Raw genomic sequence first — 18,944 nt, forward strand, 5'->3', positions numbered from 1 at the left:
TCGTAAGGAAACTCGATCGACGACATGTCTCTTGTAATTTCTAAAACAAAATTTTCATATTATATATTTTAAAAAGGTAAAAGCAATTAAATTTATCTTGTTTTAACAGATAATTGGAAATTATTAACGCCTCCAAAGAAATATCCTTCGCATCATAAAATTGTGAGTTATCATTTTTATCACTCCTTTGGGTTTCCTGTTTCTAAAATTTTTCTGATAAAATAATAGTTAGTATAATCTTGAGAATAAAACTGAGAAGAATTATAGCAGAGAGTAACTCGGTATTATTTATTTTATCAAATAAATAGTATCGAAGCTTTCTTCCTAATAATAATTGAATGTAAAATCGTGTCTTTTCAGTAATCGCCTTAACGTAATCAGATATGCTATTGAATTAATGTAGCTGAAAACTCAGAAAAGACATTTAATATTTATTTTCTAAAATAGGAGAAAAAATGGATTTTAAAACTTGCTGAATGCATATTTAAAAAAATGAAAACAATTTTTCGTAATAATTAATGTTCAGAAGCAATTTTAAGTGATAAAAGAGTAAATAATATGATAAATTAACATATTTTTCCAGTTTAAAAATATATAATATTTGATTAAAACACGAATTATGTTGAAATTAATTAAGAAAAGAGATTAAAGTGGAGTGTATATTTTATAAATGAATAATTAAAGATGTGTATAAATATATTTATATCTTTAAATGGAGGATCAAAAACTAATTTCTGAAATTATTTTTGTCTAAGATGAAACCACAAATATTCCAATTGTATTTTCTTCCTTTTCCCTCTCTTCTTCTTCTTCTTCTTTTAGCATTTAAATTAAAGTTTTGAATAATCGTCCGAATGTAATATGAAAACAAGAAATCTAATAAATAGCGAGGACAATAAATGTCACTTTTACACATTATCTTCATAATTTTAAAAGAATTTTTAAAAAACTTTCTAAATGTACCGTTAATATTAAAGCTCAGGTTGCACTTTTCTTTCATAACAATTTTTCTTGGATTATTTTTTAATATAAAAAATTGTATTTTTTAGCTTTTTAACCAAACTTTCGAACTTTAAGTAAACGCACGTTTTTAATCAATTAATTAATTTTCTAATTCAGAACACTAATTAAAGAAGGAATTTTATGAAATAAAAAAAGAGAGAGAAAGAAAGGAAAAAACAGAAATCAAATATATAAAAATTTCGGGATTACTTTACTTTCTTAATCTGAATTTTAAAATTTCAATAAGAAAATTAATATAAAACGACAATCATTTCTCCGTTTTATGAAATATTTCATCTCATAACGAGAGAGATGAGATTAAAGAAAAATAAATTAAAACTGTCACATATCAAACAAAAGCAATTTTAATTAAAAAATTATTCTAAGACATACAAAATTGGTTTCTCTGCATTAAAAAGCGGGACTCGAGAAAAGTTGTAATTAAATTCTACAGTATTTTTACCAATCCATTTTATGACATTAAAAGACTAAAAGTATAAATAATCACCTTTGTGCAGGTAGATTGGTCGAATGCACGTGAGAAGAATTCGTAAAATTAGTTTAGTCAGAATATAAGGACATAAAAGCAGTTTTGTAACGTGTTTCGGACACTTACTAGTTCGAGGATGGAATGTCCAAGCACAAAGTGATGACGATTTATATGCAGAACACGCAAACTAGTATGTTTTATATATATATACTATACATAAAGAAAGCTGGTATTAGAGAAATGAGTATTTTCACGTGAAATACGTTCATCAAATATATGCATAAAATAAAAAGATTCCTTCAAACGTAAAATTGAAGTTTAATTTATAAAGAAACAAGATGTTTGATATAACCAAAATGTATTCATTTCCAACCATTTAAAAAAATCATCTGAAAGTCAAATTAGTCAACTTTTTAAAGTATCTCTTTCATAAACATAGACCTTTTAATAAAATTTCCTTTTTAAATATTAAAATATTTTTCTGAGAAGAAAGAAAAAGTAGTAGTAGTAGGAGGAGAAGAAGGAGGAAGGGGAAAAAGAGCGCATTATTATATACCTGATTATAATTTGGCATATTAGGAGAATCATTTTTTATTCTAGGCCAATCTTCTTGATTACTGGATCCATATTCTAAATGAAATGATCAATGTAAAAACTTTTTAATAATGGTGTAATAATAGATAAAGAAAATGAACTATTATAGAGATGTGATGGAAATATATCTGTCAACTGGTGTGCGAGCATGAATGGATGTGGTCGACAAAATCGAGTACATCCCATTGTCCTTAATTTTACTAAGTACTATATCTTCATCATTTTAATGGAGAGTTGGCAACTAAAGCCGCCAAAATCAGCTTAGTATGCTTAAGTATTAAGCATGACATTCAATTTTTTGTAAAAAAAAAATTATACCAAGCGCATTAATTCATTAAAGCTATAATTATAAAGGTTACTACCGAGTAAAACTATTTTTATGTAATAATTTTAGATCAGACAACCTAAGTATATGCAACTGACTGAAAAAGTGTTCCAAGTATTATATTTCTACGCCTTGTAACAATTTTCGTCTGCACCGAGATAAAAAATATATACACACATATATATAAATATGTATAAAAATCGAAATTAATAAAGTTTTTTTATTACTTTAGTAAGCAAACTTTTAAAAAGAGATTCAAAGTAATTTTTAATACTTATATCTAAAGAAAAGCTTTAAAGAAATGCTGTTGTACGATGTAAATATTTGCCAATCACCCGATTCACTATCCCAAGTGATGCTGCTCTATCGTTCGGAAGAACTATTTACAGAACAAGTACATATTTATCTTGTAAGCTGAGGATTGGTGAAAATAAAATTTGCTATGAAGAGAAAAAAAAATCATCTTTTTTTCGATCAGCAGTTGATTTACAGGAATGAGGGGATACTATGTAAAGTGACAGGGAGTGTGTTCACTGTTTGGTTCAGAAAACACAGAACCACTGAACCATTAGAAAATATTTCTGGATGGCTGATGTCACCGGTCTCCTGGAATAAATCCAAGTGACTCTGGACCATAACATAATAAAGACTCTTATATCTATTCCAACGAACGTCAGAATGATTGGAAAAGAAATTATCGTTGGATACTTTCTTCTTACTAGAAGTAAAAGAATATTCCGATAAATTCTTCTTCCGATGATTCTTTAAATTCTATTTAGGAATTTGAATACACTAATGTTAACTGATTATTTTTTGCAGAGATTTTCCACAAAAGTATCCGAATTACTCTATTATAATAAAAGAAATAAAAATTTGTATTTACGCTAAAATTCTAAAAACCGACTCGACTTTAAGTAATTAACAATTTAAAGTGATTTATGTGCGTATTATTATTTTGTAGTGCTCGAAAATTATTAAAGTTTTGATTAGATTTTAACATGTTTTCAAGGCATATCTTATTATAATCATGTTACAAAGTTTAAAATCTGTCAGTTTAATAAATAATATTAATTTCGAAAACATTAAATTGATTAATTAAAAGTGACGTCTTTTGTCAAACTGTTGGTCAATCTTCTAAACTGCTATTTTTAGAAAATATCCTATAATATCCATTTCACTTGCAATTTTTTTTTTTTTTTTGTTTCAGTCTAAAAGTGCTAACATTTATCATGGTGTAAGGATTTAGTCTTTTGTTTAAAAGAAGGCTATTTTTTTACTAAACAAGGAGAAAGATGATGGGAGAATTGTGGATTACTTACAGAAGGTCATTAAAATCTTCACTACTAGAGTTCTTTATCGCAGAAGATTTATTATAACTATTTTTTCTTTTATTACGCTATTATTCAACTATATAAAAATATGTGTGGGAAATTTACAAATGTTTTAAGTGTATTTAGTTTCCAATGGAGTGCGTTTACACGACAATACATTGTGTCACACTATCTCGTTAATGTCAAAGCGCTTGCACTTTTTCTCCCTCTTCTCAAAATCAAAATTCATCCAATATTAGAATAAGGATTATAAATTTTCTCTACGTGATTATGTTAAGGTTTGTTTAATATTTTTAATATCTGAGTATGTCTGTGATGTGACAAAATTCATAAATTATTTTGGATTACAGAGGCTAATGTTGATAGATGTGTGGTATTATATGCAATAGTCTTAAAAGCAATAGATTTTAATGAAACTAATTACAAAGCACGTTCATTGGACTATTTTTGGCATTAACCTAAATCATGACAGTTACTTACAAGTAATTTCCATTATCATTGCATATAGGTGAGTTATAGTATTGCATCTCATGATTTATGCTTCACTAAGCAAGGATCATGTTTGAATATCCTCTAGTGAATTCTGCTTAATAATTAACAATATTTAACACTTTCAAGCATATTGTTGCAAATAATTCGTTTAAAATATCCGGTAACACTTCCAATTATCTGTTAGGACTTTCAGATGACATTTTAAGACTTGTACAATTTCCCGCTTAGAATTATCTTGAAAATGCTCTATACAGATCTGACTCGTAATTTATTACACTAATAAAATGTATTTCGGTCTCAGATATAAAACACTGTCCTTTAGTTGTAAAATTTAATTTCCATTATTACCTGACATTCAGCAGTAATGGCATTCTGTACTAACATATGAGGTGAAATTTATTACATGTGACATCAGACTCCGTGATACGAATTACCTTATTACTTAGGAGTTTAGAATATCCTCCACTAGCAATTAACAATAAAGATGATAGAGATTAGCGTAAAAATGACATCAATAATTTATATTAACATTATTTAAAGCAAAAAATATATATAAATACACTGATTTACTTTAAGCAGTATTTACAAATGAATTTTTATTCTTTTAGAAAATACGAAAACTGTAAAGGTTGCTTCTCCTCATAACATGTTTCTTATGCAGTGATGCCTACATTCACCTTCTTGAACTCTCATGGAAAATTTTCTGTACAATTTATTTAAGCAAGAATTTAAAAAAAAACTTTTAATTATAATAATGCTAATTTAAATGATGTAGCAGACACTATTTTAATATTATTAAACAAATTTAATAATATTACGAATAGCGTACGTTAAATTTTAAATTGTAAAACTGATTATAAAATCAAATTATATGATCTTATAAACGAATTTTATCAATTAATATTACAAACAGACTTTTATAATTTAATTTTATGCCAAATGTTATATTTCCTTGTTAATATTCTATATTTACATATAATTATTGATAGAATTAATGAGAAATCATTTTATTTAAAAAATACTTCTTATCTGATAATTAGTTTATAGGATAAATATTAGGATTTGCATAATTAATTCAAACATTCGCAAGCTAAATATATTAATACATCGACCTAATAAATATTGTAAACGTTATGCATTTGTTTTGTTTTAACATGCTTCGTACAATACTTTTTATGAGTTTACATTTGAATTATTAAATTTTATTTATTTTATCACATTGCTGTTATTAATAAGGAGTAATTTTTTAGCATAAAATCCATATAATTTATCCATAACACCTTGAAATCTTTATTTATTTTAATTAAATTTAATAAAAATGAAATATGAAAGTGAGTAAATAATAATACTTTTTTATATTTTATATATTTATAGAATTGAATTACGTTTATGTTCATTTATAAATATTATTTATAGTAAAGAACGAGTTAATATTTTAATGGCTAATATGTAACGCAATATTAATTTTTTCCTTAAATAAATTTAGTTTTGTAAACAAGTATCATGCAATAAAGCAATTTTCACGTTTATTATATCAACCAATATCCAGTACTACAAATAATCATTTTCTTTTTTCTGTTATTGATTGAGGCGCAGCAAAAACATTTTCATTTTATATAAATCTAGGTTTTCATAAACTTTTTCCAATCGTTGAAAAAGAACAATATTGACTTTGGGATCTATATTGCATAAAGGACTTTTACGAACAGTTAATTTAAAATATATATATATATTTTCTTTGTCTCTAAATCAAAACAATAAGTAGCACTCTAATTAAAACGGATCTATAAGTTTCGATACGAAAAAATTGATAGAATTATAATATTTTATACTAATTTTTAATGATTTTATATTAATTAAATTGAAAATATATGTACTACTCATTTACCAGAAGCTTAATTATAAGTTTCAAATAGTTTTCTAGTTCAAGTTAACTGCACCTCACAAGATTTTTGCGCTATTCGTTCCTCTTCGATAGTACTCCGGAGACTTCGATTGACCTCTGGTCTAGAATCTGTCACATAAATTTCATAGACAATGGGACACTGACAGACTTACTATCTTCTTCTAACCGAGCTTGGACCAAAAGGCATCCAAGTGGAAAATGACTGACCCGCCAAGAAATAAAGCTGTACAGTGGTATACTCCATTCAAACAACTATTAGTTACAGGTGAAGTACAAGTTATAGGATACAATTATCCTTATTTTTATCCAATTTACTATATTACGAAAATTGTGTGTAATATTTAAAGTTAGTAGTTTATTTTATAATAAAAATATAGGCCTACTTTATTTACAGCTGTAAAAAAAGTACGTAAGTTATGTAAAGCACGTAAAATTCAATCGAATTTACCTCAAAAAAGATCGAAAATTGAAACAAGAAAAGTCGATGTAAATTTAAAATTCTGTATACTCTAAAATCAAATTACTTTATATTATATGCACTGATGTGTTACACAACTTAGATAGTAATAATTATATACTATTTGTAATTTAAATAATAAATTCATTTTTCTAATTATATATTCATATTATAGAGAAGAGAAATAATTATTTTATTTACAGAAATTATCAATATTTGTTAATTTTTAGTATCACCTAGACTATTGTAACATAAGAGCAATCAAGAACCAGGAGACATTCTTAACATACCATCAGCGAAAATGTGTGTTAAAGAGCAGGAGAATTACTATTCTACTTGAAATAGTAATTTTAATTTCTGACGAGTGAATAGTAAATTAGACATATGTAAATACGGCGAGTCCATCAAACACTAGAAAGCGTTAAGTCTGTAATTAAAATTTACTATCTTCGTAGTTCTGTCGGTGTAATCTCATTAAAATAGTCCTTGAAGTACGGCAACAGGCTTAATACAAAGTCTAAGTATACCGATGTGCAGCTGTTAACGCTGCTCGTTGTCTCATATAATAGTAATTCCTGACACATTCCACCATGAACTGTCTTTCTACATAACTTTACAACTAAACAAATATAAAGAGACAACTTATATTCGTTTCATAATGCATCTACAGAATATCTTTAAAAATAAATGATCTTATATATATTTATTCTTATTCGATATCGATACAGGGAATAGATTTTATTTTCTATCTCGTTAATTCTTTCTATAAAGAATTCTTAGACAATATAGAAATAAGCGATATTAATGTTTGAGTAGATAAAAGGATTTCTTGTCCAGAGATATTATTTTTTAGGAGGAATATACCCTAAAAACTCTTATATCAAGCACTTTTCTAAAGTAGTTTAATATAATCTTCTGTCACAAATAATCACGATGTTTTTATGTTGTATTCCAAATTGCTGTCTTAACTTAATCTCGATTGATACAATTGATTTCACGCGTCACAACGTATCTACATTTAAACATCCTACTAAAAAGACGTATCTGATAGAATGGTATTGTTAAAATTTTAATTAAATATTTTGTTTTTCAAAAACATTATTAGATAAACAAAAATTTAATTAAACGTTTCTATACGAATTGGTGAAAATATTTGAAATTTTTAACTACAGACGAAAATAAAAGGTTACTTTAAATAATTAAGCAGAACGTTTTCAAATTCAAATATTAAGTACAAAGTAAATAGAGAGATGGCTTTTTTCCTCTGTAGAAATTAATAAATTTACCTTGTTGTTTTCAGCTAAACTGACAAATTGAACGTAGAAAAATGATCGATATAGATATGCCATATGATATAACATCGCTGAAAGCTATAAAGGACTTTTATTGTTATTATGCCATTCAAGAAAAACACTTAACTTAATCAGCTGTCTATTAAATATTTCAAGAATTTTTTCCCCATTTTTTAGTAAAATATAATCAGTGTGCAGCTGTATTTTAACACATAGAATGCTATAAATGATTAAACACTTTCATTTTCTGACAGTGGCGTCATGGTGTGGTAGTTAGTCCCATTAAAAATTCGGGAACGGCCACCTTTAACGTTAAATTGTCGCAAGATACACGCAAGCGATCCATCACTTGTGAGAGAAGTGCTGTCAAAAACGATACGCTCGTACACGAAAGCAAAATAGGCAGCTATCTTCTTGTTTTTTTTTTATAACTAAATCGTTCAAAGGTATAAATTTAAAAGCAGTTGTTGACTGTGACATTTATGGAAAAAATAAAAATAGAATCATTTCAGTTTTAAATAATATTAATTATTCGAATTTATTTCGTAATGATATTTCCTTCCATCTAAAATTGGAGAAATAAATAAGTTAATCTCCTTTTTTCACTTGATGTGTGCTTTCCAGCAATACATCACTTGCTTTTATAATTCAATACATTGCTTCCTTGCAATATATTTTGTCAGAGAATTCGATATCCCAGTTTTTCTTCGACAAAATTTCATCCCTTTTGTGGATTTTCGAAGTATTAAACCCATTGCAAACTTGCCAACTTTTGGGGTTATGGTTTGTCTGAATGGAATGGACATTTATAGATGCGATTTTCAAAAATTCTTTTTAACTATCTTAATTAAATAATTCGAAATCTTGCTTAAAACTAAAACTAATAGAGATAAAGTTTCGTATGATTTAAAAAGTTACCTGGGTAATAGATCATGCGTCTTTGTAGTTGGAAATTTGTACCCGGTATTGAAAGAATGCATTCGAAAGTAACTGGTTGACCAGAGGGAAATTCTCTATCCCGAATATCTTGGGATATTTGGATTGTAAATGCTCCATTTTTTTGATGTACAATTGTCTGTGTGGAACTGATAGGTCTTGGATCATCGGCCTCTGTGCGACGATACATAGACACTCTCGGTAATGGATAGACGCGATCTGCTTCACATGTGAACTTCGCCATTCCCGGAGCAAATTTTGTGAAGTTAAAGTCGAAAATTCTTGGTGGAGCTATAAAAAAAACCCGATTTTTTGGTATTATCCACTCTATGATGACCTCTGAATTAAGAAATAAACATATAATAATAATAATGATACTCACCGTAGACAATCATAATTTGGTCCTCCGAATCTTGATTACTAAGTGATCCCACGTGGCAAGAGTACCTGCCACTAAGATCTGTTGTGGGTCTGAGAATGTTCAACGCTCTGTACTTGGTGTAGCCATTGGACGGTGAAACTTTGTAATCCATGTTCAAACGACCCTGAAGACGACGAGACGCATGCCGGGAATCAAGTTCCGGTATCCATTGGTAGATAGGTTCTGGATCGTCATTCAGAAACCATTTGACGACTAAGCGGTCATCGTCAGTGGTAAGTGTGTACTCACAATCGAGGACAACAGAGTCTTCAGTGCCATTCTGCACCCATCGAGGCACAGATAGACGTGTTATTTCTACCGGTGTCACATCTGGAAAGATAACAAGACTTTTATGTTACGTTTCTCTTCTATTTTTATCCTTCCCTATTCTGAAATATTGAAATTTACTTTCATATAAAAATCGATATTACAACATTAATTTTTCTTATACAATAATACAACATCTAAGTTAATTTTACACGAAATAAACAAACAAAAATATACACAAAACGCAGCATTAAACAATAGAGAATTCTTCTAACGCTCCTTAACTTTAATTAAATTAATTAGTTAAACACAATGAAATAATTGCGAATGAAACTACCGAATTGAAAAGCTAACTCTTTTTCTAGAATTCCATATATTTTAAGTTACTGTTATTAGAAATACTGTTTACAAATAATAGAAGAAAAAGGTAAATTATAAGTTGTATTTTTAGGTTGCAATAAAACTCTATCATTTTTATCGCGAGAAAAAATAGAACTGAATGCTTTCATTGGTGTTGGTAGAAAGTATAGACATGAATCACAGTCGAGAATTATTGTGCTCACTCCTTCTACAAAAATTATTTACAACCAAAAATTCCTCTACCTACAAGAATTATGGAACACACTGGAAACATTCCTGGAATTCCAAATGGAAAATTAGAAGCGGCCGAGTGGAAAATGAAAGATGCATTTTTTTTTCTACAAAATAAACTGGTGCAATTATATTTTAAAGCGATACAAGAAATTATTTTTATATCGAAACTGTTTCAATTTCCAAATAACGTAAAAGGAAATGTTTAGAAGTGTTTATAACATACTTTCTATATGTTATTTTTAAATTATAATTGCTATATTAAAGCAAATTACTATGCTTTTTTATTATTTAAGCAACTTTAGTTCATTATATTTACTGGATAATAAAATTTTTACTTTATTATCCACTAAAATCTGTTATAAAATCAAAATTAAAATGAGTGTTTCTATAAAAGAGTTGTCGTAATATTTAATATTCGAGTGTTAAATAAAATTTTTATAGTTTTTTTTGTATAAATTAAAATATGATATTGTTTCAACGCTTTTTAAGTTCATTACTTTTATTTATTTAAGATTGCAAGCTTTTGTGTATAATTTGTTTCCATTAAATCTTTCATGCAAACAGATTTTTTATCATAGACATCTTTTATTTCCCTTTTATATAAGTTTATTTTTATTTAATAATTGTATAAAATTCATCACAAACAATAGAGGAATCAACTAAAAAATCTTAAAATTTTATTATTATTAAATAAATTAATATTCAAACTACATAAAAAATTAATTACTTTGAAGATAAAATGTATGAAAAATATTTTAAAAAATTAAAATATTATCCAATTCACTTACAAAATTCATTAAAAAGTTATAAAATTTACTTATAAAATCATAAATATAATAAGAAATCTCGAATTTATCTTTAATATAAATTATGTAGTTTATATAAATTTAAAATTTTTAATTAAAAATTAAAATAATTTTCTTTTATATAAAACAAAATACGAAAACTAAATTTAATAAAAGACAATAAAATTTCAAGAAATAAAATTAAAACATTACTTAATCTGTCAAGGAGCAATAATATGTAAATTTGAAAATTTTCTCTCAACTTTTAATTAAGAGAATAATTTGCTTTCTATATTGTAAGGTAACCGATCAATTCTAAATTTATTCACGAGAGAATGTTAAAATATAGCCTTAAATTTAAAAAATACAATTTAAAAATTATTAAATCTCAGATAAACATTAAGCAATATAATAACATTTCGTGTAATTAATATCATATAGTAGTTAACAGGAGAATGGTTTTTTCTTTCTTTATAGAGTAGGAAGAGAAATGAATTTTTTATTTTAACAAACGAAAAAATTTCATTTACTATTTCGTTAGCAGAATCTGACACCTTATATAAAATATCATACAAGATCAATACGGAACAGTAGCTAAGTACAACAGTTCAAGCATCATTAAGCACCATGTCGTAAGTTAACGAGCTAGTACAAATATCATCAGCATGACTTTCACTTTAGCAATCTATAAAATATAGATTTTTTTTTTTCCCTTTTCTAGAGTTATTAAATCAACAAGATTAAACCCACCAAAAGTCTGTGTATTTAAACAGAATCCCAAGGAAGATAATTAAATATTTGCATAATTCGTATCGAATCACTCGTTACAGACAGAATAAAAATGATTTATGATCTATCTAACTTTGTAAATATGGTTTATATGTATACAATAAATTAATTGTAATTATATAAATAATTATTCAAAATTTGTAAATTTATATATATATATATATTATTCAAATATGACGGAAAAATAAATGTTTAAAATTAATTTAAGTTTTATAAATATATTCTTTGTATAAATATTTAAAAGTGTTTTAAATATAATTTTATTGTCGAATAGTTTTCTATTTGAAATATTATATTAATTTTAATATCATTAAATATTTATATATCATGTTTACATAATTATTATGAAGTAATATATATATGTATATATATGTATGTATGTGTAATTATATATAATTAAATCATCACAATTACAAGTTTACAGTTATTATTACTGATTATCAAAAACTCTTTAATTCAATATTTAAAACTATAATTGTATTGTGTGAGTACACAATTAAATTATTATTATTATAGTGATTATAATTAACGTTATTATATTTTACGCCTGTAATATTATTTATTTAAGTACATTTAATTATAATACTTTTAAAAAGTAAATAAATAAGAATATTTTGTATTTATAATGTGATTTTTTAAATAAATTATTTGACAATTTTTCTACTTAAAATAATTGCTATATTAATATAATTTTTATTGTGAAGTGGAAAAATATTTTTTTGCTCGGTTTACTGATCAATAAATCACGTGATTGCCATTAAATGATAAACAGAAAAACACAACTAATAGAATAAATCAATAACTAGGCTCAAAATAAATGCCATCAATCTGCACTGTTGCTAAGAATATTTCTTTATTTTTGTATAAATTTCCACATAAAGAACAACAGAATTTTTAAATTAAGATCTTCTATAAAATAATATTAAAATAGGAAATGTATTTAAATAATTATCTTAAAATATATAATCTAGAAAATAAATTTTAAAAAAGCATATTCGCTATTAAATTTAATAAATGTGAATTTACAGATCAACAAATTAAATTGATTTTCCTAATTTTGATACTAAAAATAGAAAAAAAAGTTTTAAATGTAAATAATTATATTTTATAAAACTTTGTACCGTATAATTAAAGGCTGTATATCAATGCATTAAAAATAAAATATGCTGATAATTGTTTCGATAAAAAGAATAATAATTAGAGGATGTATTTAATTGTAGCATGCAAATTCTAAATAAAGTTTTATAGGGAAAAAAGTAAGGAAAATTTCTAATATAATTTTATAGATAAGTTTGTTTAGAATTCTTTTCAATTTATTAAATTTTAGGTAGAATAATGTATAAAATTCTGTGCATTTTACAGTAGTTTTCTTTTGTAATCAATGTAAAAGCATCTTATGTGTGGATATTCTAATAAATATTCATATTAATAATACATTTAATATATTTTTCCAATTTATTTTTTTAAGTTTTATGAAAATTGGAAGTAGAATAATTTTCAAGAATTAAAAAAAAAAAAGTCTATTATAGCCTAAGGAATTTCTCTTGTTCCACAAACTAAGATATTGATCACGCAAATTCTGAAGACCACTAATTTTAATATAAATCTATTGTCTTAAACAAGTAAAAATTTATATTTTATACCCGAAAATGCTAAAGAAATTTAATGCTAAAAATGCTAAAGAAATTCACCATTTTTCTAAAATTATGTGCTTCAATTTAACAAATTCATTCATCAAACCTCTGATGAATCAATCGGTGATGATTCAATGAGTGTGATTCATGATAACTTATGAATATCGCTCAATTGGGGAGAGAAAAAATGATAAGAAGAAAGATTTAGAGGATTTAATATGTAGCAAAAGATATGTAAATTAATGCTTAATATTGCAATTATCTTGATTCTTAAGTATCGGTTTATTATATTTTTAAGAAAATTATGACAAGCTTTTACAAATATACTTGTTCTGATTTACAACTGTACATAAAATATTTCCGAAATTGTGAATTAATCATTTATAAACAACTGATTAAACATTTATCTAAAATTTATATTTTATATGCTTTCGGCATATAAAATATAAATATAGCATTATATATTGAACATACACAAGAATGATATATTTATGAATACGATCGAAAGTACAAGTTGTATATATCTAAATGGTAAGAAGAAATAGAAAACTTAAAGCAATATAAAAGTTTAAAAAATAGCAAAGTTTGCAATATTTTCTCCATAAAAATTAATCTATAAATAGAAAATTTAACTATGAAAAGAGTGCAAAATCCCCAACATTTGTGCGATTTTTCTAAAGCATCCCTCTATATTTTAATTGATAAATAAATAAAAATATAATTTATATACTTAAATATAGATTTTTAAAAAAGGAAGAATAAATTCCAGAATCTCTCGTTTATCCGTTTAAAGCAAAAACTTTTCTGCATTCGATATTTTGTTAATAATAAATTATGGACTTATAGGGAGAGGAACTATATATCACCTAGATCCGAGTTCAACGACTCTTCTGCAAGGAGTAAGTTCAATATGTCTTTCGTCTAACTTTATTGTGTAATACCTCTGAAAATAATAGATCCGTACTGTAGATAGTAGTTGAGATCTATATCTATTTTATGGAGATTGAGATCTTTGTTTAATACTCTGAATGATACTATTATTTTCAGAGAAAATCGTATATTTATCATTTAATATTGATGAGATTGTGACGATAGCTCTGGGAATATTTATATATTACGACTAGAAATATTTTCGAAATAATATATCCAAAAATACTTTAATTTTTCTTATAAAATATATTTAAATAACATACATAAATTTCAGATTTATATAAGAAAGAAAATTAATAATTGTATTATAAAATAGAATATATTTACGATAAAATTTTAAATTAAATATAACGAGCAAAAATTATTGTGATATCGTTACAATGCCTGGCTGCAATTTTTAATCATATGTTTAATTTCTTTAATTTAAAATATGTACTTTCGACCTCAAATTTGTTATGGCTTGCCCCTGTATATCATACTTTTCCTGAGAACATGTCGGTCTTCTATGGTAACTCCATTCTAGAGAAACGTTTTTAATTCAATTCAAGTGACTTCCATTCTAGAACGGAAGAAATTATATAGTTAATCAGGGTCTGCTATCCCTAAATCCTTTCATTTCTAGTGTTAACTTTCATTTATCTAACACCGTTCTCGAAATTAAGGACGGACAGACAGACAGGCAGATGGCCGACAGTGGAAATTTACAGATCTACAATTTTTCCAAATTGCAGCCCAATAATTTTTACATATAAATAGAGTAAAAAGCTTAAAAATCTGGCACAAATTCTGAAATCTCGAATTATAACCCATACAGTATACAGCATTAGTTACCAGTACATTTTATACATCTCACACCAGACAGGCGCATAATCTGTACATTAATATCCATTTGTCTTCGATTTAAATATTTTAAATGCAATTTTAAAATCGAATAAAATAAACAATATATTGTAAACATTATTATATTATTATTATTATTATTATTATTATGCGTTTTCTCCAACTTAAGTTTTAAAATAATATAAAATTTCTTTGAATTACATTCGCAAAGACTAAATTTAGAAAATAAAAAAAAAATACGCAAACAATCTATTCTTTGAAATCGTAAAATGTCTTCCAGTAAGAAATTTCATTAGTAAGAAAGATATTGAATTTCAAAAGCTTTCTTTCTTTGTGAACAGAAAAAAAAAGACGTTTGCCAATTGAAGAAGATATAACATTTCTTAAGGCTTATCTAGAAATTTTGTCACTTTTGTGTACTTTTCCTATCCAGACTATTGGTAAGAGTGTCATTTCATTAATCCCTCGCATGACAATCTAAGGGATTCTGAGAGTTAATCTCCTCCTATTAAAGAAAAACCCTTAATCCACAAGAGTATCAATCAGACTACCCCAACTAACATGTTTATCTTACAAAACTTGAATAAAGACATTAAACATTCATTTAAAAAAAACTAATTTAAAATCTATTTTAAAACATTAACTGCTTTATAAAAAATTTAAATATTTTAATTAATGAAGAAACAAATTCAAACTTCAAATGAATACAAATTAGTGTTTACAATGATTTATAATTAATAAAGAAAATGAAATTAAGAGTTTTATTATTTAGTTTCTTTCGCTAATTAAGTGTAATTTTTCAAGTGATGCTAATTCAATAGGAATGGAACCAAATAATTGTGCGAGTTGAATATTTTTATTTTTACATAAAAGAATGAAAATGATAAGTTAACAATTTGGCTTATTTTATTTTATTTTTTCTTTTTTTTTTAACCAAAAAGTCGGAACTTTCAACGCGAAATATTTAATTAGCGAAACAAACAATGATGTAACTAATATGGAATATAAAGTCGGCGAGTGTGACAATGATAAAAATCAAGCAATCTCTTTACAAATTATAATTATACCACAATCTAACACTTCTTCCCATCGAGAATAGATAAACCTTTTATATTTTCTAATTAAATCTGTATTCAACACACGAATATTATGTATCATTATCTATTTAAAAAATAAAATAAAATAAAAATCTAACTAGTTTCCCTTTCTCTAATCAATATTGTGTTCTTGTAATAAAATTTCGCTACACGCCCCGAATATTTATTATATGGTAAGCACTAAATAATATATTTACTTAAATATAAATGCTAATCATATATTTTTGTTTGTAGTCGAAAGTTGCATGAAATTGCTAGAAAATAATCAAAATATGGAAGAACACGTTTAAGGAATATATAAATTATTAATAGTCATTCCAAATAATGAGATCGGATCTTCAGGAAAAGAAAGGAAAAAAAAAAAGAAAAAAAGGAAAAGGGAAACACTTTAGAATAATAAAATTTTGTACGTTTTAAATAAGGAATAAAAGTTAAATATACGCAATTTTTTCCAATGAGACTTTACATAATTGCTTAAATTGTGTATCAATAAATTTTCTAGAAATAATTTGATCTGTTAATGCTTGAATTTATTAGATATTATGCAAATTATTATTATTATTATTATCTTTTGTAATTTAATGTAAGACTTTTTTAAATATAAGAGTATAAAGTTTGTAATAGGGTTTAAGAAAGAAATTCTAATTAAAAAAATCTTAAACAAAGATTTTTAATTAAAGAACTTTTTAAAGAGTTTTATACTTTTTTAGAAAAACTTTATACTTAAAAAATTAAGTCTCCTAATTATAAGTTAATTACAGAATATTGAAGAAGGAAATGTTATCAAATGTTTAAATTTATTACCTTTTGTACTTAAATACTAGCAAAGTTTAGCTGTTAAAACATAATTTTAGAATAATACCACTATCAGAAATGACAATTAAAATCTCAAATATCCTCATTTATCATAAATAATAAATATTTTATCATTTATAATTAAATACATTACTATATTACAAAAATTCCTGTTTTAACTTTAATTATATTTTGTATAACATACATTACTATAATTAGATTTAATTTACCTTAATTGTAATTAATAATTAAAATACACATTAAGCTAGTATAATAATTTTATTTAATTAAATTTAAATTAAGGAGGTGTTTTTATAAGTCTAATAATTATTTTTTTTATATTGTTAAATTAAGAATAGTTCATTTATAATGGTTTTATATTTATTTGATTAGACAGTAGTGCCTGGAGCTATGAGCTTCTTTTATGATGCATGATGCAGCTGCAATAAGAAATCAAAAGGTCCCTCAGGAAATGATCCTCACACCACTAGAATATGTATGATAGCATTTGTATATTATTTGTATATAGGAAATGCATTCAAATAACCGAAAGTACACGACTCTAAAAAATTAATTATGCAAATAGAAAGACTCCTTGGAGTATAGAATTTTGTAAAAAAAGTATATATATTAATTCAGTAAATAAAACTTTTAATTTAATAAAATGTATAATACAGTAATAATATTTTTGTATTAAATTATTTACGTAAGCTTAAAGTAATTATTAAAGATGTTATTTCAGCAGTTTAATAATCCGAATATTCGATACAAACATAAATGTCTTTATTTATATTATGAATCATTAGCAATTGTTTTTCTTGTTGGGTCCAAATAACATGATGCCAGGTTAGTCAAGAAAAAATGATTATTATATAATTTACATAGAAGTTAGTAGAGCGAAAGATACCTTCAAATATATCAACAAACCATCACAAGTTTTTATATAAATAATTTTAATATTTATAATTCTAGCCAAGTATTTCATTAACTATAAAAGTTTGACTAGAGTATGGTATTGCTTCGTTTTATTTGGTAACTTATGATGAAGTAAATTGGATTGCAAAGAAAGTTGGTGTGGAATTTTTATCTTGTGATATTGATTAAGTCTATTGAAAGTCTAATATTATCGATGTGTTTTTTTCCCTTTGTAAATATATTTGTTATATATTACCAAGCTTATCATGTAAATTTATAAAATATTTGCTAGTATAATATGTATTATCTCACATAAACAATATTTAAATGCTTGAATATCAATCATAAAATTTATAATGTATAAATAAGTTGCTATCTAAGCTATAAACTGAATTTTATAAAGATATGCACAAGAAAAATTTTAAATAAATAAATAGATTTTTACGTATTTAATAAATTTCTTTCAATATTTATTAAATACACAATAAAAGAATCTTTTCGTTTCAGATTTTCATGAATATATTAATTATTATGAATTTTAAAATGTCTTAATATTACACTTTGTACAATATTTATAATTATTATTTAATAATTATTCAGTTTATAAATAATAAATTTTAATTTTAAAATTTAAATATTCATTAATTATTCATGAATTTTTATTTCATGTTAAATTTACGAGTTTATTTTAAATGGAAACTTTTAATATCATTTTAAAACTATATTTGTTACGAAAATTAAATCTTTGAATAAAAATATAAGAATATTTTGTTATTAATTTATTATAGAATATCAACAATACTTTACAATTAATGCTCTGTATAAGACTATTATTATAATATACTTAAAAGAATTTAATTTTTAAAGGAAATATATTTAATAATTTTATCAATTTAACAAATTTTTTTCACTTTTGTAAATTTTTGCGTATAATTTAAATTATAAATTTTATTTTTTTCGTAAATTTAACAAGATTTTAAGTAAGATTGTTTAAGTTTGTTTGTTAAAAATTTTTTATTAAAATTTAAATTTATCATTATAATTTCGTGATT

The 18,944-nt window shown here is 24.7% G+C and overlaps 1 protein-coding gene across 1 annotated transcript in view; it reads right to left on the bottom strand.

The window, feature by feature from the left end:
- Window positions 1-18,944, bottom strand: part of LOC136981424 (uncharacterized) — a 100,470-nt gene that overhangs the window by 28,848 nt on the left and 52,678 nt on the right. The window contains exons 3-4 of the mRNA XM_067277743.1: window positions 9,208-9,576; window positions 8,808-9,116 (exon numbers count right to left, since the gene is read on the bottom strand). Coding sequence (XP_067133844.1) covers window positions 8,808-9,116; window positions 9,208-9,576 — 678 coding nt within the window. The remainder of the gene's footprint in view (window positions 1-8,807; window positions 9,117-9,207; window positions 9,577-18,944) is intronic.

The sequence above is a fragment of the Centruroides vittatus genome, unplaced genomic scaffold (assembly GCF_030686945.1).
Source record: "Centruroides vittatus isolate TY-2023 unplaced genomic scaffold, ASM3068694v2 contig_754, whole genome shotgun sequence".
Taxonomy (NCBI): Eukaryota; Metazoa; Arthropoda; class Arachnida; order Scorpiones; family Buthidae; genus Centruroides; species Centruroides vittatus.